At 39.2% G+C, this 27177-nt stretch overlaps 1 protein-coding gene across 1 annotated transcript in view; it reads left to right on the top strand.

Annotated features, from left to right (window-relative positions):
• LOC125282684 (aldehyde dehydrogenase 1A1-like) overlaps positions 1–27177 on the top strand; it is a 63907-nt gene that overhangs the window by 24600 nt on the left and 12130 nt on the right. Inside the window, exons 3-11 of the mRNA XM_048218287.2 lie at positions 3301–3441; positions 5541–5670; positions 7435–7496; positions 9076–9204; positions 11158–11271; positions 15486–15588; positions 17356–17540; positions 22460–22624; positions 26889–27046. Of these exons, the coding sequence (XP_048074244.2) occupies positions 3301–3441; positions 5541–5670; positions 7435–7496; positions 9076–9204; positions 11158–11271; positions 15486–15588; positions 17356–17540; positions 22460–22624; positions 26889–27046 (1187 nt within the window). The remainder of the gene's footprint in view (positions 1–3300; positions 3442–5540; positions 5671–7434; positions 7497–9075; positions 9205–11157; positions 11272–15485; positions 15589–17355; positions 17541–22459; positions 22625–26888; positions 27047–27177) is intronic.

Below are 27177 nucleotides of genomic sequence, written 5' to 3'. Positions count from 1 at the left end.
TTTTGGTTGATAGATTTCATGCTGGATTTCATGTCCTGTAAAACAAAGTCCATGGTGCTTAACTGTCGCGGTAACTATGGGGTTACAGCAGGCTTCACTTAGTGCCTGGAGCTTAGGAAGCTCTTCACTAGCAGCTAACATCAAGCTGGATTAGGCTGGCAAGGGTTTAGGTAGGTCGTGATAGTTGGTCTTAAAGAATATGTAGAATTTTGAAAATGGAGGGGTGTGCTGGTAGAACATTCTAGGCAAGGAGAATCATAGGCGTAAAGGTGAGAGGCAGCTGGGCCAGACAGAGTAGAAAAAAAAATGTAAACACAAGTTTGGATAGGTGAGGTGGGGCCCAAAAATGTTGGGTCTTGAAAATCAGAAAGAAGAGTCTGTCCTTAGGGGCAGAGGGACAAAGGGAGTTGCAAATATTTGAAAGGAAAAGTAATCACATAAAATTGTTTGAGGAAGATTAGCCTGGTGGTAATCGGCAAGGCAGTTGTGGGAGAGAAGAGAATGGTTGAGGAAGGCAAGCAACAATGAGATAATAGCAGCCTAAAATAACACATGGTAGAGAAAATTGAAAGGAAAGATTAAAATACACTAGAACTGCTGAGAGTTATTTTAAGATGGTTTTGCCTATTTTGCCGCAACTAGGTTAGCCCTTGCTACCACGTAATGAACACTCAAAGTCATGTCTGTCACATAGAAAATGTGTTTCCAGTGTTACCTTATTTAATTCTCAAAAGGACAATGTCCTGTCTTCACGATTTGATCATTAGGAGCCTGATGCCAAGATTTACAGTATAATGTTTAACAAATATTTGGATGGATGGAGCGATGGATGGATAGATAGATGGATGGAGGGATGGATGGGTGCGTGGGTGGGTGGATGGATGTCTCAAAACTCACAGAGCTAATGGATGAGGAATCAGAATTCAAACCTCGGTTGTTTTGTTCCAAATCTACTTCTGTGCCTGCAAGATAAAATAGAAGATTACGAGAAAAGGAGGATTATGGCGCAAAGGACACAACCACAAGAAAGTCTTTATTTCAAGAATGTGTTTTCCATATGGCAAGAGTTAGATGTCTTGAAGCCATTTTTTTCCATATCCCTGTGAGAGGCCAGGATACCTTTGGTAAACTGTATTTGGCTAAGGCCGATGGCAGAACACTGAGCAGAAGGAGCCAAATGAAAGCTGTGTCGCACAGATCTGTTTAAACACAGAGCGGCACCTATTTTATAAGCTGTGGTATCCCCAGATCATACTGGCAATTTCAGATTCTTGTGGGGTTTTTTCCAAACAGCACTGTCTGAATATAACTTGGAAAAGGTTAGAACTTATGGCATAAAACAATATCCAAATATAAACAATCAATGGGACTAACTGAATACCCCCAATATTCTGTGTATATATTTCTCAGGGAGGGTGAGTAATAATGCATATCTCTTATTGTATATACTCATCATTCTCTCAGAAGTTAGGCAGGGAGATAAACAAGTGTATGATATATTACAGTGAAAGAATGTTTGCTTGTGCTCTGTGAATGTTATCACTTAATCAAAGTAGATTACACTTCTAAAATATCTCACTGGCCCCAGATCATCTTAGCGTGGTGATAAATACTCTAAAAATAGTTTATTTGTTTGTATTTTAATTTGCAGACTTCTAAGTTTGGGACTTTTTAATGAAATATACTCCAAGGTGGGGGATATTAACTTGAGGTTCATGATTCCTACTGGGGGAGGTGTCATTCTTGAATGGGGTGCAGCTAAATTGTGGGCAGCTATAAGAAAATTTTATGCAATTTTCTCCTCAGATTCTCCATAGAAATTATGTCTTCTGTAGCAAGGTCCAACTAATTGGCCTAAAATGTGGCCATGATTTATGGAATTTATGTAGCTCCGTGTGGTGGCCGGTCGTATATACCGAGAATATTGGAGCAATCTATGACTAAGTTGTTTGCAACTGGGGCGCCTGGGTGGCTCAGTTGGTGAAGCGTCTGACTCTTGATGTGGCTCAGCTCATCGACAATCTCAGGGTTTTGATATCAAGCCTATCGTGGGGCTCTGTGCTGGGCATGGAGCCTGCTTAAGATTTTCGCTCTCCCTCTCCCTCAGCCAACCCCGCCTCCCCATGGCTAGAGCACACTCATGCTCTCTCAGTCTCTCTCTTCCTCTCTCTCTCTCTCTCAAACAAAAAAAAATGTATTTGCAACTGATTTGGGGGGGGGAAACATATAAAGTAGTAATGGAAGAGGTGTGGTGGGTTTTGTGGTAGATGTATTCTGTATTAGCTCCGAAAAGATCTGAACAGGGATCTGCGGAATGGAGAGGCTCGGGGATAGTATGCGACCGAGATTGGCTAGGAAAGCACAGGAGGAGTCAGCTTGGCTCAGAGAAAAGAGTGTGAGTCAAAGCAGCATGAGTGAAGGCAAGAAGGCTAGACAGAGTGTGGAATTCCTTGATGATTTGACTCTGCTTGATTATTTGATGTTATTTTATAGCACCCACCTTAATAATAAGAAACTGACTTCCTTCCCTAGTTTGGAACTGAAAAGACCTCTTTATACCCAGTTGGGAAATGAGAGGTTGTACTATCCACACAGATCCTTCTGTATACCAGTTCCAGGCCTTTCTCTCCACACAAGGGAATGAACACACACTTACAGTGTTGACCCTTCGGCAGCAAAACCGCGCTCTGACTCACCCTGCAGAGGGTTCTAGATGAGCGCTCACAGGTTGTGCAGTCACTGGCCATCCAGGAAGACATGAGCCATTTTAGCAGACCTTGAGCTTTCCCTGCAACTCTTGGTCAATCACCAAAGCTATACGTAGTGGTGAAGAGCAAAGGCTCTACGGTCAGAGGTCCTCCGTTTAAAACCATCCTGCCATTTCAGCTATTGACCTTGGGCAAGTCCTCTTTGCCTCAGTTTCTTCATCTGTAAAATGAGAAACGTATTTGTGTCGTAAGAGTATGGAGAACTAACTGAGTTAATGTGTGTAAAGTAATTTGAACGTGACTTGATATATATGTATGGTAAGCACTCCGATGGTAGCAGTATTAAAATATGAAATATTTCTGTTCAGGAAATCCAGCCTGAGCTATGCGTGTGGAATTCATCGTTCTAAACATGAGGCAGCAGGTATATAAGTCCCATACGTGATAGTTGAGTTTGTACAATGGGCTAGACTTTGGGCTAATGAAAACACAGCATCCGCGTACGAGGACCGTTAGTCTGTTTTATAAGGTGACTGCCATTGGATTTGCTAACACGTTTAGGCAACTGAAATGAATTCCCTTTGACTTGCAGGAGGATATTGACAAAGCCGTGAAGGCCGCAAGGAAGGCTTTTCAGATCGGCTCTCCATGGCGCACTATGAATGCTTCAGAGAGGGGCCGGCTGATCTACAAGTTGGCTGACTTAATTGAAAGAGATCGTCTCCTCCTGGCAGTGAGTATTAACCAAACTGGGCAGGTAGAGAGATCTCTAGAAAGCCGTCACTGTTTGGATGGCAAGTTGCTTTGGTTTTAGTGATCACTACATGCTCTCTACAAACAAAATGAAAAGACTTCTACCAGCTCCCGTATAGAAATCGTACGTACCACTGAGCTCATTCTCAAAGAGGAATCTGCACGCTAGTTCTGGTGTTAATTTCTACTCCTCTCTTAGATTTTACAGTCTAAACCTTGGCAAACCCCAAGTTAAAGCAACTTAAACACATTTCTTTTCTTGATTCTGGAATTCCTTAGAGCCTTTAACAAGGTCACATGCAGGGACTATCCTGGAATAATACACTGGGTTTCTCCAACCCACCTGACCCCTGAACTCTTTTTGTGGAACATGTCATAGAATTTGTCAAAGGTGCCCAGAATATTTCTCTACGATAAACTTATTTCTCTTTAATCTAGCCCACCAAGAAACTTAATAAATGGCTGCTTTTCCCCTCCTGAAATGTATGTGTTCACAGTGGTCTGGATTAAATAAGGTTCTTTCTACAGGTGAAAAAGATGAACAATAAAGAAGAAAATCCAGTCATTTGTGTATTTTTAAAACTGTATTTTTTATGTGTACTTGTTCTTTAAAAAAACATTTTGGCACTTAGATGAGTCAGCAAGTAAAATGGGTGGGGTGTTTTTCCTTGTTTTCTTCTCAATTAGGCATTATAGTAAAGCCAGTTGAAAATAGACCAATACCAAGATCAAGTTCAGAGCAAATATTTATTACCTTTAGAATCTCATACTAGCAGTAGCAAAGAAGCCCATATACATATTTTTAAATCAACTTTAGCAATTATGGTTAATCAAAGAACTATTTTTTTCTCAAAGGTTTTGCGTGATGCGAAGTATGCAAAAATACGGAGTTAGAAGTCGTGTGAAATAAAATTATATTAAATGTAATTTAAATGTCCTGTAGGAAGAAAGCAGAATTTGCTAAAACTTGGCTTCTCTTACTTAACTGCTCTGTGGATTATAGAGCGCTCGCTGCCTCTGTCAGCATTAAGATTCAAGGGGGAAAAAATGAGCAGGCACACCAAAATCATGTCCAATTAAGTTTTGAGATGTAGAGACAGAAGACTGTAAAACAAATGAACAGTTTTAAAACTTTTTCACCTGTATATTCCTGCCCCAGCAGGACACAAGGTCACAAAGAGCTCTTCAAGTTCCTGCTGAAGGAGAGGAAGAAAAGAAACTAGGTCATCCGATAGATGGTTAGAGCACCAGACCAGCAAATGTTGGACTTTTACAGCCTGACCATTCAAACAATACTTATGACAATAGTAGCAAGACTGAGAGTTTCACCAAAGTTCTGCTGAAGAAAACTCATGAATGAAAGATCCAGGGATCACGGAAGTGTGTGTACATTGGTTGTATCCGGATGGAATGCAGAAATAAAAAATGATCAGTGAGGCCCCATTCATAGTCACTGACACTAAATTGCCCCATAGTTGTACTTACACAATAAGTGAAATTTTGCCGGGGCTCCGGTCTGACTTAGGAAACTAGATACCACTCACTCTCACCAACTGTGTGTCTTTCAAATTGGGACCAACTCCTAGAAAGCTGTCCAGCTGGAGGACATTCAGAATGAGATATAAGGGGGACACCTGGGTGGCTCAGTCAGTTAAGCGTCTGCCTTCGGCTTGGGTCATGATCCCAGGGTCCTGGGATCAAGTCCCGCAGCAGGCTCCTTGCTCAGTGGGAAACCTGCTTCTCCCTCTGCCTGCTGGTCCCCCTGCTTGTGCTCTTTCTCTGGCAAATAAATAAATAAAATATTTTTTAAAAAAGAATGAGATAGAAGGAACGCTAGGGTTTAGAAACTGGAATCTTATTGTCCTTCCTATCTGGGTCTTGTTATGTGAACCTTAAGCAAGTCATTTTTACTCGTTTTCTTACCTCCTTTGTAGAAAGAAAAGGTTATACAAGACAGCTTACAAGGTTTCTTCTATTTTCCAAATTCTCTAGCAATTGATTATTCAAAATCTTAACTATCAAATTTTTAATCAAAGATGTTTATGGAAGTTTACATTTGAGGGTTGATTTCCTTTGCAGACAATGGAGTCAATGAATGGCGGAAAACTATTCTCCAGTTCATATCTGATGGATTTGGGAGGCTGCATCACAGCGTTACGTTACTGTGCAGGGTGGGCTGACAAGATCCAAGGCCGCACCATACCCATCGGTGAGTAGCTGTGAGAAACCACCAAGGGGAGAGGCGTAGGCGTGAGGTGATTCCTGTAGAGCTGAACTACTCCAAGCTCTCCCTTCTAAAGATGACAAGGGAAAAGGCAGACTGATTTTCTCCTTGACTTTGAGACAATGCAGCTCTGAGCCTGAAGTTCTACGAAGATTTATCAAATGGTTTTTTCAAGTTGTTTCAACATTATCGTGTAAAAGATACCACTACAGGTATTTTAGAAAATATTCAAGTAAGAACTTTCTTATGCCCACAATCACTGAATTAGGGCAATTGTCTCTCTAACCGCCCACACTTTTCAAAGTTGGCCTCGAATGATTTACTTTGTATTCCGATAGTGAAATGTACACCCTTTCTAGAATGTAATTATTTAAGTGTCTTTCTGCGTTCCAGTGTGAGTCAGGTATGGTCATCTGTGCCTGGTCTCACTCAGTAGAGTTACAGTAGATTAATTCAACAAACCAATTCACACGGATTTATTTTAAGTAGCTTCAAAGCAAGATGAGACTGTTTATAGCTCAGGTTAAGAATTTGTGTGACAGAACGTGTATGTATGTGTTCTAGTATTTTAGTAGAGAATGCTAATGGGAGAGGAATATTAAAAAAAGCTTCAATTTGGAAAACATTATGGGTAGAATTTAATTCACAGAAACTTACTGGCTCTAGAACTGCCACCCCCTCCAGGACTGGCCCTGATAGGCATTTTCTTTTTTTTTTTTTTTTAAGATTTTATTTATTTATTCAACAGAGATAGAGACAGCCAGCGAGAGAGGGAACACAAGCAGGGGGAGTGGGAGAGGAAGAAGCAGGCTCATAGCCTCATAGCGGAAGAGCCTGATGTGGGACTCGATCCCGTAATGCCGGGATCACGCCCTGAGCCGAAGGCAGACGCTTAACCGCTGTGCCACCCAGGCGCCCCTGATAAGCATTTTCAATCTCATTCAAGCATCCAGGTTAAATTAGTAGCCAGGAATTAAAAGGGGGAGTGAGATAGTGGTGTTAAGAAGAAATGAGGCTATTCTAGACATTCTTGCTTTACCCTTTGACGCAAATGGGAGAAACTATTTTAAGTACAAATAGACTTGATAAGGAGCTTTCTTGCTATGATAGCCAGGTAGCTTTTGTGGGAACTAGAACACAACGAAACAGAACAAAAAGCTTAGTGTAACCTCAGGATGCCCACATCAAACTTTGAGGCATATGAGTCAATCAAATCCAGATTGTAAAACAATGTCTTTGACTTCTGGCATTTTCTTTTTTTGTTATTGTAGGGAGCTATTTTTTAAGTTTACTCTTTTCTAATTTACTCTTTTTCTAATTTTGTTATTTTTACTTCAAAAAAATTCTACCATTACTGATAGAACTGTCAGAAACAATACTCTAACAGATATTGTCTTAGCTACATACCTTGTCCCTTTTTTCTTAAGAAAGTAAGCTTCGAGAATGAGGATAACTTAGAAAATAGCTCTTCTACAAGATGAGAGAATTAAATATCTTTCAGATATATTCCAGTTTTGCATCTTTGCCTTGACTGACATCAGTTTTATGGTTCCTCTCATTTCAAATGACTATTGCAGGACTCGATTTTTCATTTCATAAGTGGTTGGAGATGTGGGGGTTATTTTTATTTCTTTATTTGTTGTTTTTGTTTTCAGTTATTGTCTATACCTTTCTCTCATCAACCCCAAAGACCATCCCATGAATGTCAAGCATATTTGTCCACAAATGATCGTGTGTTTTATTTTTCAGATGGAAACTTTTTTACTTACACAAGACATGAGCCTGTTGGTGTATGTGGCCAAATCATTCCTGTAAGTTGGTCTCCTATATCATTTTCAGGCTTGAAAAAAAAAAAAGAATTCTAATTCTATTTCACTTGGTAAAGAAGTGTTCTCCACCACATAGGGATTCTTAGAAATTTGCTAAATGTGGAGCAAATGTAGTCACTGATGAGCTTAGGTCTCCCTGTGACTGAACTCTTTGGATATGAATGAGGTAGTCCAGAAATATATCTATATTCCAGGGTATCACTTGAGTGTGTTTTGATATTACAGCGTTGACCTATATTAACCTTTCACTCTGTGGTTTTTTTTTAAAAAGCTGTGTTATAATCTCTTTTTAAGACCCATGGTTCCCATGTATGTAGCAAAGCAGCCATCGCTGGCTTCTCTGCTGCAGGACGCCATTTTAACAAAGTAGTATGGCCGACTATTCTCCAACACTTTTTATCCCTCACTGAGACTTCTCATCATACAGAAGGTAGCAACCAGTGTTTGAGACCCAAATACATTTTTTTAATTGAAGTGGAAGATACTGTTGGAGTGTTGTTTGGAATATAGCCTACCTTTAGTTGTATTTTTAAGCAGAATCATGAAGATTTTCTTTTCAACCCAACAAAAAGGAGACTATTTGTTGATTTCACCAGCATATTCTAAGAAGCCAAATAAAAAGATGGTAAAGTGTTCTGAAGCTTTTAGATGGGGTAGTGTCAATGACCTATCTTCTGCTCCAGTGAGAGCCTCATTTTGAATGAAATTGCTCATTAGTTCAAAACTCTCAATAAAACTAATAAAAATTACACAATCCTGAATACTAGTAATTGCTAATATTTATTGCACACCTGTGATGACCGCATTACTCTATTAAGCCCTTGGCCCACTTTCTTCAAGAATCCTCAGGATAACCTTTTGAAGTAGAGAGGATTTTTATCAGCATTTGCAGATGATGAAATCATGCATGGAGAGCATGTAACTTGTCTGAGCTCACTGGGCTGGTCAATGATCGAGCTGAGATTTGAGCCCAGTTCTTAGCTATCAGACCCTAGACTGGTCTTTAGCAAAATATTTGTCTTGGCAATAAATACTGCTGCTACTACTACTACTACTACTACTACTACTACCAACACACACACACACACACACACATAATTTTTATGATTGAAATATAGCTGACACACAATGTTATATTAGCTTCAGGTCACTGCTAAATATTATTATTGGGTACATGGTTACAACAAATGATCTATAAGGAGGGAATAATTACACTTTTCAGAGATGTGCAGAAAACATACAATATGTTTAACAGTTAGTCTTGATTTTCAAACCCTGCAGTAATTTTTTTTTCCTCCAGTAGATGAAGAACTCAAAATAACAGCGCTTGATAAAATTTTATGGCTCTCTTCCACTCCCGTCACATATTGAGTTTATTTGGAGCTTTCCAACATTTATGAATTGCTTTTAGAAATGAACTTAATTTGAAGACAGCAGTTGATGACACGAAACTACCACAATTATTATTTCACATCTATAGGTAGTGAGTAACGTACACGTTAGATTAGCATATGCGGCTTTCGGCAATACAAAGAATCTCTTGTTCTCTGTTGCTTTCTAGTGGAATTTCCCACTGGTCACGTTCATTTGGAAGATAGGGCCTGCCCTTACTTGTGGAAATACAGTGGTTGTAAAGCCTGCTGAGCAAACTCCTCTCACTGCTCTTCACGTGGCATCTTTAATCCAAGAGGTGAGTTTCCCAAATCCAGATACACACAAGAACTCAGAAGCCCTCCTTTACACTATGATGGCCTCACTTGTGCTACTACCGTAAAGCACCTGCCAGTGGCTCCTGTCCAGATGAGGACACATCAAATCTGGCCTCTAGCTGAGATTTCCGGGAGTCAGCCCAAATGAACCTCCGCCCAAACGGAGACAAGAAGCCAGACTCAGAGGCTTAGTGTCCAAGTCACCTTATGATCACTTTTATTTTTGTTTCCTGAGCTTAACTCAAGAATGCAAATTCACGTTGAAATGGCTGTAACTTTCCTTCGAATGTTGAAATGAACATTGGTTTCTAACCAGCACTAACAGCCTGGAGGTTCTGCAAATTTTTTTAACTTTTTTTAACCTTTTATTTATTTATTTTTAATATTTTTTTATTATGTTAGTCACCATACAGTACATCCTGATTTTTGATGTAAGGTTCGATGATTCATTAGTTGCATATAACACCCAGTGCTCCATGCAATACGTGCCCTCCCCACCACCCATCACCAGTCTATCCCATTCCCCCAACCCCTCCCCTCTGAAGCCCTCAGTTTCTTTCTCAGAGTCCATAGTCTCTCATGCTTCATTCCCCCTTCTGATAACCCCCCCTTTCTTTATCCCTTTCTTCTCCTACCGATCTTCCTAGTTCTTATGTTCCATGATGAGAGAAACCATATGATAATTGTCTTTCTCTGCTTGACTTATTTCACTGAGCATTATCTATGTTCATAGCAGCAATGTCCACAATAGCTAAATTGAGGAAGGAGCCGAGATGCCCTTCAACAGATGACTGGATTAAGAAGATGTGGTCCATATATACAATGGAATATTAACTCAGCTCTATCAAAAGGAACGAGTTCTCAACATTTGCTGCAACATGGACGGCACTGGAGGAGATAAAGCTAACCTTTTTAAAATTTTTAGTCCCTCGGCAGTTTGGAGGCCTCTGTGCCAATATGTTTCTTTGTAATATTGAGCCACATAATTTTTAAACATAATCTATCCACGAGGGGACATGTTTCTCTTCTGTTTTCTATTATGCTTTTCTCTGTATTTACCTTCTTGCTCAAAAACCGGCCAAAAAAGAAACGGGGGGGGGGAACACATGAAATTTATTTTCATCAACTCTCCAGATTGTGTTACTGTCTTTTCTCTTGCAATGTCTTGCCCTTTGTCCTTCAGCTCTTTACAGAACTTAAAAACCAGGCTTCAGTTACTAGAAACATAAATTTAAGAAGTCTAAACCTAAATCTTCAAACTATTCTTCACTTTAAATTTAAAAAAAGGGGGGCAAAAGAGATGTCAAAATGGGGCATTTTGATGTCAATAACATGAAATTTTAATGTGCCCATCTCAGGTACACACTGTTTTCTACCTGATCATTCTTTAACCAGGAATGAAATCAATCTGTGAAGCTTAGTCACACAGAAGGACTGTTCTTATCTAACGTTTCACTGATGAAATGTTGCCAGTAGGAATTTGCAACCCAGTTGGTATGCCCCAAACAATCATTAGCTAGAAACTAAAAATGCAAGATCCTTTTAGCTTCTTAGTTTTGCCGATAGGATAATAATTGCATTGTTTTCCTTCTATGTGAGTAATTTACCAAGCTCTTTTCCACACACTATCTTTTTGAGTTACTATTATGGAATTTGAGGCAGCCATCACTGGGGCAATGATCCAGAAAAGTCAAACATGGACTCCCCCCTAACCCTGATGAGAAACACTTCCCCAGTAATATAACTCTGCAGGTTATTTTAAGTGGGCTAAGAAATGAAATAATAATCATAATAATACCACTTAAATGAATCTTTCTTGGTAGAGAAACTCATAAGCTTAGCATTGAGAGGCAGCTTTGATCCCAGGCTCTCCTCTTTTTATCACAGAATTAAATTCTCAGTTCTGTTGTAACGATTTTACTTTTTATCCTCAGGCAGGTTTCCCTCCCGGAGTAGTGAACGTTGTCCCTGGTTACGGGCCTACTGCTGGGGCGGCCATTTCTTCCCACATGGATATAGACAAAGTGGCCTTCACGGGATCCACAGAGGTAATAGCACTTACGCAGGCTGGTCGTGCAGAATGTCTGCATCTCCAGGTGTCAGAAACATGTTCTGTGTCACTGTTTTTAGGCCGACGTTTCTCTAAAACAAAAGTTCTTTTTAATGATTTGTTCTTTATTCAAGCCTTCGCACATGTTTATAGAACATAAGCAGCCGTGGTTTAGATGAAGCCCGGTACCCGTCACGCACTCGGGCTGCAGGAAACTGTGTTCAGTGTGTTCATTACTTTCCTGACAAGAAATACAGCCGATGAGACCCTGTCGTGTGATGAGTATGGTTTATGATAGAAAATCTAAATCGGGCCACAGTGATTTGTAGGAATGAATGTAATTGCACCCTGTACATTATGGAAATTGAAGAGCAGAGCACCACCTTTAGCTCCTTATTTGGGGCTCTGTCTGTCCTGATCATTCTGAAAGGGAGCCAGGGCCTCAGCTTCCTGAGTGTTACTGCTGGCTTAGCCTAACTTTTATGCCTCTCCGGCTCCAGCTTGACTTTCCAGAAGGTTAAAGAACACGGTCTCAGCCATGGACACTGCAAGAAGAGGCAGGAAGGAGAGAAAGAGGGAACCTGCCTGGAAAGTGGAGTTTGGGAGAATGGATTCCCATCTATTGAGATGATTTTCTATTGCAAGCAAAAAGAAAGTGGTAAAATCATACTGTGTCAAGCAAAAAACAATATGAGTCTTCTTGTTGGGTGATGCGACAATGTGAAATGTTCAGTGCAAACCTCTTACTGGTACACAGTATAAAGGATGAAGAATGAGAAGAGCCCCTTCTTATGAAGCTGTGGTTACACATGGGCTACAAGACAGGATGTGATAAGATACTGAGACCTGAACAAACCACTGTAAGGGCATCCACAGGAAGGAACGACAGTGTCTACATAGGTGGGACAACCTGCTCTGAATTTTGAAGAGTGGTTATGTTTTTCACTCCCCAGAGATTGAGAAGCAAGAAGAACATTCTAGATAACAAGGAGAGGCCAATTTGATTATTTCCTATTCCTAATTAGCCACTCCAATATAAAGAAACACTTACATAGAGAACTAAAATGGTAGAAAATCAAATTTTATTTTTCTTGATCTTTTTAAAACTAAATAAATACAAAAAAACTTTTTTATGTTGTGTAGCCACAGAACAGAAAAGGTTCACATTCTACAAACCCCTTATTGAGGTAGGGGAAGGCAAATCCTGCATTCAGGATTCTATGGACAGAACTACTGGGAATGAGATGGTGGCAATAAATTATAAAAAAATGGTGAAGTCACAGATGAAAATCATAGCAGAGGAGGTAAAGGCAGGAAGGTACAAGTTCCTCAGCCTAGCATTCTAGATCTCCACGCACATTGCCTGCCCTAGATCTCATGCCATTCATTCTCCAGTTCATCTGATCCCATCTCTAGAATCACTGCCTATTTGTCTTGTCCCATCCCTGGGCCCCTACAGGGCTTTGGGGCACGTTACCTGCTAAAAATGGAAAAATTCTGGGATGAAAAGGCTAGGAAACATCTGGGTTCAAATTTGACTCTACCCCTTTAAGCGGTGTGTCTTCCAAATGTGAAGTATCATTGCTACATTTGTATTTCTCATTTGTAAATGAGAATAATAATATGTACTTTATTGGACAGAATACAATTGAATGAGCTAATGAGTGGTAAAATACTGAGCACACTATGGGTTATTCAAATGTATCTTTTCATTCCTCCAGGCTTTTGCTCACTCCTGGCCACACCTACTATAATATGGCTTCCACCACCAGATGCCTCTATGGCTTTCTCTGTAGCCCCAGGGGCATCCTGAATTTTAAGCCACTCCCCCCATCTGTGTTCCCCATTGTCCATGATCTTTAAGTATGAGAGCTCGTGCCCATTGCTTTGTCATGTATCTCTCTCCTTTTCTGACCATCTTCAGAGACTATCGTATTCACTGTTATCTGTAAAAACCAGCACAGTAACTACTTCCTAATAAGTATTAAATAATTAAGTGTATCTAAGACGATTTTAGAGGCCACACAGAAAAATCAGTCTTTCTGGGCTCTCTTTTAGCTTCAGGTTTGTTGCTTGGCAGGTAGTAGGAAACTTGCCAAGTGCCATGAAAGAGGCAAACAATGGATTATATCTTTTGTGGTCATGGGAGCAATGACTCTCTTTCTAAAAGTGCTTCTGGCAAGGTAAGAATTTTCATGTCCCATTAGATTCATTTAAAATGGAATAAAACAAAACAAAGCACAGAACCCCGTGCACATCGTGCAGGCTGTGGTAAATTAGACCATTTCGATGAGCACTTGCTAGTTCTGCCTCACATGACAATGTCACAACATCGTGGAATATATTGCTTACCATAGTCTCGAAGGTTCTTATTTTTCTTCATTGCAGACCTCTTTAAGAAAAATTTTTTCCAAGTAAGGGAACAAAATCAAGGGACAAAAATTGATGTTTCCTTGTTTTGGCTTTAACTAGACATTTGGGAAAACTCAAACAAACCTTTTATTTGCCATCAAAACTTATACTAAGCAAAAGTGTAACTGTCCCCCTTAGTACTTCTGGCCACTCTTCATTCTAGTTCTTTTGACATCTGTAGCTTTTAGAAAAGATATCTCCGATCTTATTCCCTTCCCCGAGACAAAAATTAACTACTTTAATAAAGTTTCTCCAGTAAATATTCCTAAGTTAAAAAAAAATGCAGAAAGAATATAGAGAATTCAAAGGAGGAAAAGAAAAGAATATTATGTAGGAAATAAAAAATTTTTGATCTTCTTAAACGAAAATTTACTATGTGAAGGAAAATGGTACAAGAAAAATTTCAGACAGCATTTCCCCGCAGCAAGTCTACCTTCAGTTTCTTTTTATTAACCTATATTAAGGGATTTGATTTAGTGCATGACATCTTTAAATAAGGTAAAAACATTGGCAGATTAATTATTGCTCTGCTCTAACGCACGGTAGCCGTCATTTCAGTAACCACATAAAATTAAACATGGGCTCAGCAAGCATCTCCTTATCTTTTGTTCAGTTGGGATAGAAACTTTCATTAAAATCTGATGTGTCAAATAGGGGGGAAGAAACCCAGAAGCAAGATAAAATGAATCATCTTTCAAAAAGAAAACCAAGATCATTTAGTACATTAGGACTTCAATAAAAATACTAAAGAGGAAATAGTTACAAAGCAGACCAGGTTTTAGAGATGGAAAAATAAAACAACTACAGAAAATAATCTTGATGGGACGTGATCCACAAAGGAAAAAATGAAAACAATGGCTTTCTCTGAAGAGGGGCAACTAGCATTAAAGAAGAAACCAGAACAGTAGGATTCCAGCCAACTGAAGCAGCAGCACAGAGCACAGATCCAGTTTCTTTTTTCTAGCTCCACTTTGGTGTGGAGGGAGAGAGGAAAGGAAGAATGGAAGGAGGGAGGTGGGGGGGAAGAGAGAGACCTGGCAATCACCCATAGTTAAACAAGCCTGCGCTGTGACACAGAATGCTGAGAAATATGCAATGATAGGACTTTATCGCCGACACCACGGGCGTGATCTCTCTTTGGGAAATCGATGTGTTTACAAGTAATGCAATCTGAGGGAGACCCTGGAACAGTCCTCATGAGGGTTCTATGCGGGGGTCATAAGAGGAAGAAGAGGTTGCGTCTGCCTAGAGTCAACAGAGCAAGCTTCATAGAAGAGTTCAGGTATCAGCTGGACCTCAAGGAAGGGTGGGATTGGGGGCAGCCCAGGTTAGGGTGGACATATAATGAGAAACAGAGATGAGGTTTAGGGGATAGTAAATATGCCAGTTTGGGGAGAGTTCTCTGGATTTCAGTAGAGGGATGAAAAGTCAAGTAGATAAGTGATGGTTGGATCGAGATATGTCCAGTTCATCCATAGAAAGATGAAGTTGTTTTTTTTTTTTTTGAAAGGTATGGTTCTGATTAAAATGAAAAATACCTCCTGTTCAGTTATGTCCGTCAAGATCAGTTGTCATCTTCTATGTATCTGTTCTCATAAGTGTTTTCCTGATTCATCACGTTTATGCTCGGATGGAGGAGCCTTTGACATCTGAGGGTGCCAAATCTTGAGAAAAGCCATTTAATGTTTCTCCATAATGAAACTTAACTGTGGCACAAACCTCACATACATTTAAAATGCTAAATAAACCTGCCTTCCAGAAAGCAGATTAAACCTTCTCCTTGGTAATGCTCCATTCCAGGTTGGCCAGATGATCAAAGAAGCTGCCGGGAAAAGTAATCTGAAGAGAGTGACCCTGGAGCTTGGTGGAAAGAGCCCCTGCATCGTGTTTGCTGACGCCGACCGTGAGTGAAAGCCACTCTTAACTTTTCACCCCTCATCTTGGTGTCTGGCAAGGCCGGACGGTGACCTTGAAGTTTATAAAAGGGTTGGCTTCTAACATCAAAATGTAAGGCATTAACCAGAACCTAGAATTACTCTTGAAGATCTCTCAAACTGTCCTAACGTGTCACACCTAGGTGAGTCTAACCCAGACACTCCTTCTTCCTGGTGTGGAATAGATTGCCATTTTCGCAGCTGAACTCTAGGTGACTGTCTTGCACTTAGGAGCCATGGTCTTTTTTTTTTTTAGTTCCATGCCTGTAAATATTAGCATTGGGTTAGGCATGGTGACGTATCCCCAGTTATGTTGGACTGGCACCAGCTAGAGAGATGGCATATTTCACATTTGTCATTTCCCTTCGCTTTGGGTCACACACACATTGAATGAAATGGTCAGAAGAGAATGACACTTAGCATTTAAGGAATTTCTCTCTCTCCTTTTTTTCCTGGCAAATGTGGTTGAATTTACATATGTTCCATCTATAATATGATGTGACTCCACTATACAATATCCCTAGTTCATTCTGATTACATTAGCTGGTAGAATCCCACAATTACATTCTAAATGGGAATCCATCAGCAGAAATGGATTGACAAGCATTCATCTGGCTCTTTCTTTGACAGCTGCAGTATGAGGCAATAAGCAGAAATGGTTGAGTGTGATCTTAGCTGAAGCTTTTCAGAGCACACTGCCTTCTATAGTCTACAAATATGATAAGAGTCCTGATTTTTACCAAACCTGTCTAGAAACTGTTTCCACTACAACATAAGTACGTGTGGTTAGTTCACAAGGTTAAATATCCCAATACTCGATTGCTATGATGTTGAGTTAAATCTTCACCATTTAGAAAATTAAAATGCAGAGAAAACTTTCTTCAGGTAGTTTAGGATTTAGCGATGACAACCTATTTCTCCCTTTCAAGCCCATTCTACCATCTCAAATACATAGATAAGAAGAGTTTACAGGCATATATGAAATAATATGGCATATTTTAAATAATGTTGGAAAATGCTTTTCCCGGAACAGGGCAGTCAAGGTGGGTGTATGATTTTGAATATTAATTGTTTTCAGAAGTATCACTTTTCCTATTGATCAGGGTGTCTAAAAATATTTTTAAATTATTTAATGCAATAGATAGTTCATGTTTTCTTTGTCATTTAGTTAAAATCTGAGGTCTGAGGTATTCAGTAATCTAACTAATTATAAACGGAGATGTTTACAAAAATCGTGTGCAGGGTTGCCTGCGTGGTGCAGTCAGTTAAGCGTCCACTCTCGGTTTCGCCTCAGGGCATGATCTCAGGGTCCTGCTATCAAGCCCCAGGTCAGGCTCCATGCTCAGAGGATAGCCTGCTTGAGATTCTCTCCCTCTGCCCCTCCCCCACATGCATGTGCTGGCTCTCTTTCCCTCTCTCCCTCTAAAATAAATAAATAAATGTAAAAAAAATCATTTGCAGTGGGAAAAGATCTTATGACACTTTCTATATTCTTAGTAGTGTCTATATTAATTTTTTCTGAGATTTTATATTTGTGGTTATCATTTATATGTCAAATAAATGATTAGAAAGGTTCATTTGTTACCTGGCTGATAAGAGGTGGGGTGTATTGAATCTACATCTGACTGTGCAACTCGTCATTTTTCTGTAGCATCTTATTGCCTCTTAGAGAGATGTATACAATTACATCATCTTTAGAAAATATCTCTTCTTCAACGTGAGTATCTTCTTTGCAGTGGACAATGCCCTCGAATTTGCACACCATGGGTTATTCTACCACCAAGGCCAGTGTTGTATAGCCGCATCCAGGCTTTTTGTGGAAGAATCGATTTACGATGAGTTTGTTCGAAGGAGTGTTGAACGGGCTAAAAAGTATGTTCTTGGAAATCCTCTGACCCCAGGAGTCACACAAGGCCCTCAGGTGAGTATACACAAGAAGGAATAGCATTCACAGGGGACAAGAACAAAATGTCCTCTTTAGGTTTACTTTTTATTGAATAAGATTATTTCCTTACCACAGATCTTCCTAGGTGGCAATACTGTGTCAGTCTGGTGTTTCAAAAAAAAAAGAAGAAAAGCGATGACTCTCACTCCCCATGTTGAAGAAAGCACCCTGAGGTTGTGTGGCCTCGTCTTCATGTCTTGAAACAGTTTAAGAAGCATGTTGGCAATTAAAGATGTGAGGAGAACAGCAAATGTAAATTTCTTGTTTCCCTCATTCTGCACACCTCTTGATTCCTGTATGCAGTCTCTGTCCACTTGGAAGTTCTTATAGAATCCTGGCATTTCTTTCTCCCTCAGGGTCAGTCCTTTGTCTCAGCTTCCATCCCACAGATGTGGGCAGCTAGCATACCTCTCAATTCACTCCGGTCTTCAGTTACTCTGATGGGCCTTTGGTGACCTGAGTGTCCTGGAAGGTCCTGAGTTCCTGGCTTTGTGGCAAATGTCTCATTTTCCATGGAAAAGGCCAGTTGTTCCATAAGGTTCCCATTTTCTAATGTGTTCTTCAAACCATTATCAACAAGAGGGTCTTCCTTTGCCTCTTCCTTGCGCAGTAACCTGTTCATTGTCTGTTGTGCAAACGCCTGGATCTTTCATTCTGAATTGACTCCAGACCTCTGGGACCTTGATCTAGAGCAGTGGTTCTCAACTGGGAACAGTTTTGCCCCCGCCATGGAAATATTTGACATTTTTAGTTGTCTCAACTGGGGTGGTTGAGAGGGGGTGGTTCTACCGGCATCTAATGGAGGGTGGAGGCCAGAGATGCTATTAAATCTTACAGTGCACAGGAGAGCTGAGAGTTATCTGCCACAAAATGCCAATCAGGCCGCTGTTGAGAAATTGTTCTCTAGAGTGTAGACATTAAGCTCAGAGACGTTATTCTTTCACACTAAAAATTATACACTGTTCCGTGCTATTGATTTGAAGCAAACACTGTTCTTAACACAGTCACTAAGCCAAAAATAAATTTTATTAGCCAAAATTTATTGAATGCTACCATCAGCTAAACCCTGGGATGAGTACCTGGCAATGCCCAAAAGAACAAGGTGGATATGGACCTGACCTCACAGAGTTTACAGTCTGGAAGAGTTAAAAGGCTGTCTTGGGTTTTTCTGCTCGTGCCAAGATAGCCAAGTGGGAAAACCTTAGGATTTAGGCAATGCCAAATATTAAAACCTAAAAGCCCTAAAATAACTCAGTTGGAAAATGAGGTAATACGTTGTTTTATCTTAATCACATTATATTTTGTTTTTATCCTTGAGTTAGTATGGAGAAGTAGTTGCTAATTTTGCTTATATTGGGTAGCTTTTCAAATGGATGCCAAGACATATAATAAATTTGATTTTGACGTGGTCTCCAATTCTAAGAAAGGATGAGATCCTAAGATTTCAGTTGTGATTATTTCGTTCTCTAAACAACTGCCTGTCTATGTAAAAGTAAAGCATTTTTCCCACTTGATTTATATATATATATAGAGAGAGAGAGAGGGAGAGAGAGAGAGAGAGAGACACAGATCTGAACAGGATCAGGGAGGGGAATAAAGGGGAAGTGAAAGGAAGAGAATATCTAAGATACTTAATACTAAACATTGTTGGCAGCACTTTCTCCGCTAGAGGACCTACAATTCAACCAGAGGCTCAAAAATTGATCTAGAATTCCTCATGATTCCTAAGTGAAAGGAGTAAAAATAGACTTTAACAAAATTCCTATTCAGAGACTTCTTAAGTAAATAGTGATCTAACTGCTTAATATAAGACTTGAATCTGTATAAATGAGTAGATTTTCATCACAGGTTGTGCTGAGTAAGTGCAAAGTAGGTATTTGAGAAGCTCTTGGGGCTTCCGTACCCTTAAAAATACCTGTTGTTATAAGAAAGAGCTTACGGAAAGAGACACTTATGCACTAAGCGTATTTTTATATGTGTATAAATATATGATACCTGTTTTAATATATGTAAATACATGTTTTATAGCTATATATATGTAAAGACATTTTTATATGTATATAAATATGTGTATATATATATATATATATATATACGTTTCTTCATTGGTAAAGTGATTTTACAATTTGATTTCATAGACCAAAATATGCATTCTTAAAAACCTGGAAAAATTGGTATTTTCACTTGGAAGTAATGATACCCACATCAAGCGTTATAATATTATCACCAGAAGTTGCAACTTGTCCTACTGCAGAGAGGTGGATTTTCGAAATAGAGGTTGGATTTAAAATTAACCTTCCTGAGGCTCTGTTTTCTCATCTGTAAAATGGAAGCAGTACCACCAATCTTGCAGGGTGACTGGGCAGTGAAATGCAATAATCTATATAAAGCGTCTGAGTGCCTCGTTCACAGTACATGCTCAAATGTCTGTTGAGTAAATGAAAATGACATGCTTCCATTTATACCTATGGTGACAATTACTATCACCGATCAATAACTTCATATATCTGCTCTCATTGCTTTTGTTGATCTATGGGTCCCAAATAATTTGAAAGATGTCTCAGTGTCATTTCTCAGACTGTCTTCGTTCTCAACCCATCAACCCTAAGGAATTAAAGAATTTGCACAAACACATAAATGTATACTTTGAGACTATTACAGTGCCATGCCCTATTACTTTCATAGACTGGCCCATGAGCTAATGGCCCATCACACAGTAAAGAGCCCCTGCTACATCCTAGCCTTATTGAGAAGTTCCTGAGGGCCAAAAGGAAAGGCAAATTCAGATATGGCCAATCTGAAACCTTCTGAGGAAGATTTGTATTTATGATAAAGCAAAATTAGCCAGACTACATTATGTCCCTAGGTATAACTGAAAACTTCCATCACTAGGCCTAAACTTTGGTGCAATGTTCTCAATCTTTCCTGTGCATTTGAGTCACCTAAGAATCTCCTTAAAAATGCAAATTCTGATACAGTAGATCTAGTGTGAGGCCTAAGAAATGCATTTTGCCACCAAGTAACACTAGAGTTGCTGGTTAGAGGAGCACATTGTCAGCGGCCAGACACTATACTATGAATTCCTGTATTCTTACAAGTTATTGACCGTCTAAGTTTTCCAACAAACAAATCCTTTCCGCCTTTACCTCCCAGTGCATAGGCAAGACTAGGACTGTCCTCAGATATCCACTCTGGTCACAGGCAGGGAAAAGTTTACACTTAGGGAATACATCTTAAAATGAAACCCCCAAAATCATGATTTTTTGAGGCCATGTGAGATTAATAATTTGGAATAGGCCACAGAGACTGCATGGAGACACAAGAATCCTTGGCTATTTGCTGGCACTCCAAAATATTTTAACCAGGCAAAACTACCACCACCCCTTAGTCTGGCTGTAGTAAATACTATGCAACAATTTAAATATCAAACCAACAGTTATTATTTTTTTTTTAAAGATTATATTTATCTATTTGACAGAGATAGAGACAGCCAGCGAGAGAGGGAACAAAAGCAGGGGAAGTGGGAGAGAAAGAAGCAGGCTCATAGTGGAGGAGCCTGATGTGGGGCTCGATCCCAGAACGCCGGGATCACGCCCTGAGCTGAAGGCAGACGCTTAACCGCTGTGCCACCCAGGTGCCCCCAAACCAACAGTTATTAAGCCAACATTACAACTCCCTTGATCTGCTGGAAATGGATCAACATTTTCTTTTTGAAACATTAAATTAACTATCGTGCACTAGGAGGACTGAGCAACATTGTACCAAATATTGTGCCAAATTTATAAAATAGTTTCTGGTTTCAAGTAGCACTTAATCTCATTGGATATGGGAACTGGACTGTGAGCAGTTAGTTTGAAACCTTTTTCTGGGATTTGAAAGATGGGGGAGATTGCAGAGTCAAAGGAGAAGATAAAGAGCAATGCTCTTCAAGTAGTGAGAAGAGAGTAGTTGAATTGGCAAAAGGCCCTCCACCTGGACTCCTGGATCTTCAGTCTTTTTCCTTTAAAATTTAACCCTGGCTGCACCTGAGACAGAGCAGTCTTCTCGGTGACTCGGAGTCCAAGGATCGCTCAAGTCCTCAGTCTCCCCAAAATAGGAACTGAGACAATACGTAGCCCCAATTCCAGTGCATGGACATAAGATGTGTGCTCGGGTATCCCAGCCAGAACTCCAGACTTAAGCTTGTGTTTTTTTTTTTTTTTCATATAAAAATATTGCTTATCCAACCATTACGGCTCTGTAATTCTTGTCACGTATTTAGATGTGGCCTCTGTAATGGAGCAGATGCTAATAATCGGGACAGGCTAGAGATTGGGATTGGACCAGTGGAGACTGCCCCATGGGGATCCTCACGGGGAGGATGCCCAGGCCGTGGTCAGCTTGGATCCGGCCAGAGGAGGTTGTCAGGAATGAGGAGAAGCAAACAGAGGTCTAGGAGTCTTCAAAGCCATAAAGCATCTGCTTTCCAACTGCCATATTAAATTAAACCCAGTTTCAAAGTTCTCTTCTCGTTTTCCTCTTTATTTCAGCTAGGACTATAGTTTTCAAGTAAGTGTGTTTGACTCTTACCAGGCATTTTTCCCAGTGTAAATAGATGACAGTGTGTGAAAATGTTTACACTTGTTTGCAGCGCTGATATGCGTTGCTTATGTAGCTGTAAAACAAATGCTGAATACAAATATTTATCTTTAAGTGTTCTTTCTAGAAAAGTCAGGAGAATAAACACAGAATGAATCTGAGCCTCCGTCAGCTGTTTTGATGGAAGATGTCACTTAATAACAATATTCTAGCATTTTGAAACCCTCATTAACAGGCTGGGCAATACATTACCTTTATAAACTTATTTACTTAATTTATTTGTTTCTTTTCATTTCTGTGTGATATTTTCCCAACAGATTGATAAGGAACAGTATGAAAAAATACTTGACCTCATTGAGAGTGGGAAGAAAGAAGGGGCCAAAGTGGAGTGTGGCGGAGGTCCGTGGGGGAATAAAGGCTACTTCATCCAGCCCACGGTCTTCTCTAATGTTACAGACGACATGCGCATTGCCAAAGAAGAGGTAAATACTTGCATTCTGCTCCATTCCCTTTGTTGTCATATTTTCTCTTTGTGTGCGTACAAAGTGTCCCTTTAAAAATCTCAGTCCTTGGGGAGCCTTGGTGGCTCAGTTGGTTGAGTGTCCCACACTTGGTTTCAGCTCAGGTTCATGGGATCAAACCCTACAACCAGCTCCACAGTCAGTGTGGAGTCTGCTTGTCCCACTCCCTCCCCCTCTGTTCTCCCCCCCCCCAAGCTCATGCACAGCTCTCTATCTCTAAAATAAATAAATGAATCTTAAAAAAATAAAACTGTCAGTTCTTTTAACATCTTTCTTGGTAAATGTTTCTTTTCATGTCTGTTCCTTTCATATCATTACAAAAAAAAACAAAAAACAAAAAACAAAAAGCCGTTTATTGTAATCAAGATTAAAAATAGTAAGGAAATCCTGAGGCCAGATAAGAATTTCCAGCCAAAGACAGATCGGGACGCTTAACAATTTGTAGGTGCTTCTTCCACAGCTTTAAAGTAATGGAAAAGAAAACCTCATTTCATTGTTGCTTTTTCTCCTCTGGAAATCATATATTCGAAGATAATTGGAAAATGATTACATGATACACAAGATTTTTTAAAAAAATAAACTTATTTTATGATAAGTTGTAGATGCAACTGTTGTTATGAGAAATAATGCAGACAGATCCCATTGCTTTTACCCAGTTTCCTTCAGTTGGTAACATCTCGAAAAACTATAGCATAGTATCACAGCAAGTATGTTGACATTGAAACAAACACAGAACATTTCATCACCACATGAATCCCTCATGTTTCTTTAATAGCCAAATCCATGATCCTCCTATAACCCCCTATCCTTAACCCCAGGCTTTCCCTTAACCACCAATCAGTTTTCCATTTCTATAATTTGGTCGTCTTAAGAATTTTATATAAGTGGATTCATTCTCCGTGCAACCCTTTGGGATTGGATTTTTTTTTTTTTTCACTCAGCTTCATTTTCTACAGATTGGTCTAGGTTGTTGCATGTCAGGATAGTTGTTTCTTCTTATTGCACAGCAGTTCTCCGTAGTATGGTGTACTACCATTAACCATTCCCCTACTGAAGAACCTATGATTGTTTCCAGTTTGGGGCTACTAGGAATAATGCTGCTCTAAACATTGGGTACAGGTTTTTATATGAACATAAGTCTTCATTTCTCTGGGATAAATGCCCAAGAGTAAAATTGCTGGGTCATATGTAGATGCATTTTTTTAAAAGAAACCGGCAAACTGGTTTCCAGAGTAGACGAATATTTTCATGTTCCCATTAGCAATGTATGAGTGATCCAGTTTCCCTGCAGCCTTGCTCACATTTAGTGTTGTGATTATTTTTACTTTTAGCTGTTTTGATAGGCATGATAGCTCATCGTGAATTAAATTTGCATTTCCCTAATAGCTAATGATATTGTACATCTTTCCATTGGGTTGTTTGCCATCTGATGTCTTCCTTAATGAAATAGTTCTTCATGTCTTTTGTCCATGTTCTCATTGGATTGTTTGCCTTTCACTGTTGAGTTTGGAGGGTTCTTTACTGTATTTTGGATACCAGTCTTTTGTTGGGTATGTGGTTTACAAATATTTTCCCCCAGTTCGTAGGTCGTCTTATCTTCTTAGCAAGGTCTTTTTCAAAACAAAAGTTTTTCATTTTGAGGGACTTTGATTTATCCGTTTTATCCCCTTGTGGGGATAGTGTTTGGTGTCAACTCTGTGAACCCTTTGTTCACTCCTAGATCTAAAAGACTTCTGTGTTTTAAATTTTTTTCCAGAAGTTTTATAATGTATTTTGTAAGTCTGTGGTCCACTTTAGGTTAATTGTTATGTACGGAATGAGACCTAAGTCCACGTTGTTGGGTTCTGTTTTGTTCTGTTTTGCCTACGGATGCTTAATTGCTTTAGCATTTGTTGAAAGGCGACTTTTCTTCCATTCCGTTACTTTTGCAACTTTGTCAGACTTCAGTTGTGCATATTTGTGTATCAGTTTCTCGGTTCCCTAGTCTGTTCCACTGTGTTTGCTTTGTCTGCTGCTACTCTCTTGATTATGGTGGCTGTATAATAAGTCTTGAAATTGGGAAGACTGAATCCTCTTGCTTTATTCTTTCTCAAAATTGTGTTAGCTAATCTAGTTCCTTTGCTTTTCCATATGAATTTTGGAATAAAAAGTCATACAGGGTTTGAATGTAATTTTATTTACGTGTATCTCCCTCCATATTCTCCTGGCCTTGTTTTCAGCTCTTGCACTTCCTAATTTTCCTGGAGAAATATACTGCAATTAAATATTAGGTGAGCACAAACTAATTAACATTAAAAAGATGTTATCCGGAGATGTGATATATAACTATATAACTAGGAAAGGCTAGTTTGCATTTAGGAATTATAAATAATCTACCTCATGGACAGAGGTGTTTTATTTTTTTAAGGGTTTTATGTATTCATCTGAGAGAGCGGGAGAGAGAGAGAGCACAAGCAGGGGGAGGGGTAGTGGGAGAGGGAGAGACTCTCAGACAGGCTCTTTACTGAGTGTAGAGCTCAACACGGGGCTCGGTCTCATGACCCTGAGATCATGACCTGAACTGAAATCAAAAGTCAGATGCTTAACTGACTGAGCCACTGGATGCCCTGGACAGAGGGGTTTTAACAAATACAGAGATAGATTCATTGGCTTTGGGCTATGAAGGTGTCACATAATACACTATAACAAGAAGGCACTGTCAACTCAAATATACTGAATCATAACATTTTGTCCAATGAACTTGTATCTCATCTTTATGATATGATAGAGAACCTAAAGGGTTATTTTCGTTACCTCCCAAAATGCCATCAAGCAAGGAAGAGAGTACAGAATCAGATTTGCAAACAATAAATAGGAAAAATAAAAGAGATGCATATGGATAATCAAATATAGTTTATCCACACCGATTCATCCCTTAACTCATTTTTGCATTTATTTGCATGTAAAGTTTGCATGTATTTACAAGTATTTGTCTTATTAGAGATGCTGTTCTTGCATACCATGGAAAAGGACAAAGGCAAAAAGTAATGATGCAATCAAGGAAACACTGTGCTCCTATAATAGACATAGTAGAGTAGCTTGTTTTGTTACTTCAAAGAAGCCTTGAATGCTGTGCTTTGTTTAATTAAAATTATGTAAGATATTAACACACTTATTACAATAGCTGCTATATACCTGGTTCCCAAGTTACAACATTATAATTAGATTTACAGCCTTAGGATTTGCACTCAGCCTCTATGGAATGGTAGCCCCCAACTCCAGTACTTACATCAGTGATGAACACCGGAAAACTATCTTTTCTGATTTTTGCCAACCCCTAACATACATTTCCCAGAAAATTTTAGTTTCTGGGAAACTAAATTTCAGAAGGACCCTTCTTCGTTTAAGTTTAATATATGTTTTATAGAAACATAATACAGGAGCTTAATTTTTAAGAGAAACCCAGTTGTTTTTCTCCCATCTGGGGATGAGATGCAGAATAAGTTGACTCTGGGCTGAGCTAACTAAAGAATCTAGCACAAGTGAAAGAGCAACTTAGGTTTGAATGAGCAAATTGTGAGTTTGTTTCCTATCCTATGATTATAGTCAATGAACCCATGCTTTGGTTAGTGGTTGAGGATTTAAGCTCTTACAGTAATGGATCATTTTGCTTGGTACATGTGAGTTGCTTAAGATTTGGCTGAAGAATAGAATCTGAACAAAAATTCATGTTGTTTCACCTAATTTGGCTGATTATAAAAAGATCTAAGTCCAGTAGAATAGGTGATATTTCAGTTGATGATACACTGATATTTAAAATAAAATCATTATTATCAATTATTGCCTACTTATTTCTCCAGTAGAGCTAGCATTGGCTTCTTGAGTTTGCTGTTTATGTAGTGACTTGATATGGAAAACTAGGGAGAGAATATAAAATATTCCTAAATGTAAAAGAAACTCTGAAGTTAACGACTTTATGCACAATGGTGAGTTATTGGAAGTCTAATTCCAACAACAAGAAAATGAATATTGCCTTATTTATTTCTACCTCATTTTATTCCAAAGGGAATTTAACACATGACCATTGTGTATCCTAACCTCCCATTCCAGCAGCTACCATTTTGGTTCACACTTTGAGATGCGAGGTAAAATCTTAAATAGTTCGTAGGGGAATAAAATTGCAATACCATTTAAAATTTTTTAACCTGTTACTTTGATTTATTTCATGCATTTTTCTATGGTATAGATATTTGGACCGGTGCAGCAAATCATGAAGTTTAAATCTTTAGATGAGGTGATCAAGAGAGCAAATAATACTTTTTATGGCTTATCAGCAGGAATCTTTACCAAAGATATCGATAAAGCCATAACGGTCTCCTCCGCTCTGCAGGCTGGGACAGTGTGGTAAGTCCAATCTACCCAATACCGTCTTTGCAGTATTAACCGCATTAACATGTTACTTTGAATTTGTTCTTTCTATTTATTTACCTATTTATTTTTGAGGTATTGACATGATACTACTTTCAGGTTACGAC

Source organism: Ursus arctos, unplaced genomic scaffold (assembly GCF_023065955.2).
Source record: "Ursus arctos isolate Adak ecotype North America unplaced genomic scaffold, UrsArc2.0 scaffold_33, whole genome shotgun sequence".
Classification (NCBI taxonomy): domain Eukaryota; kingdom Metazoa; phylum Chordata; class Mammalia; order Carnivora; family Ursidae; genus Ursus; species Ursus arctos.
The sequence above is the reverse complement of the archived record's forward strand: the minus strand, read 5'-3'. Positions and strand labels throughout refer to the sequence as shown.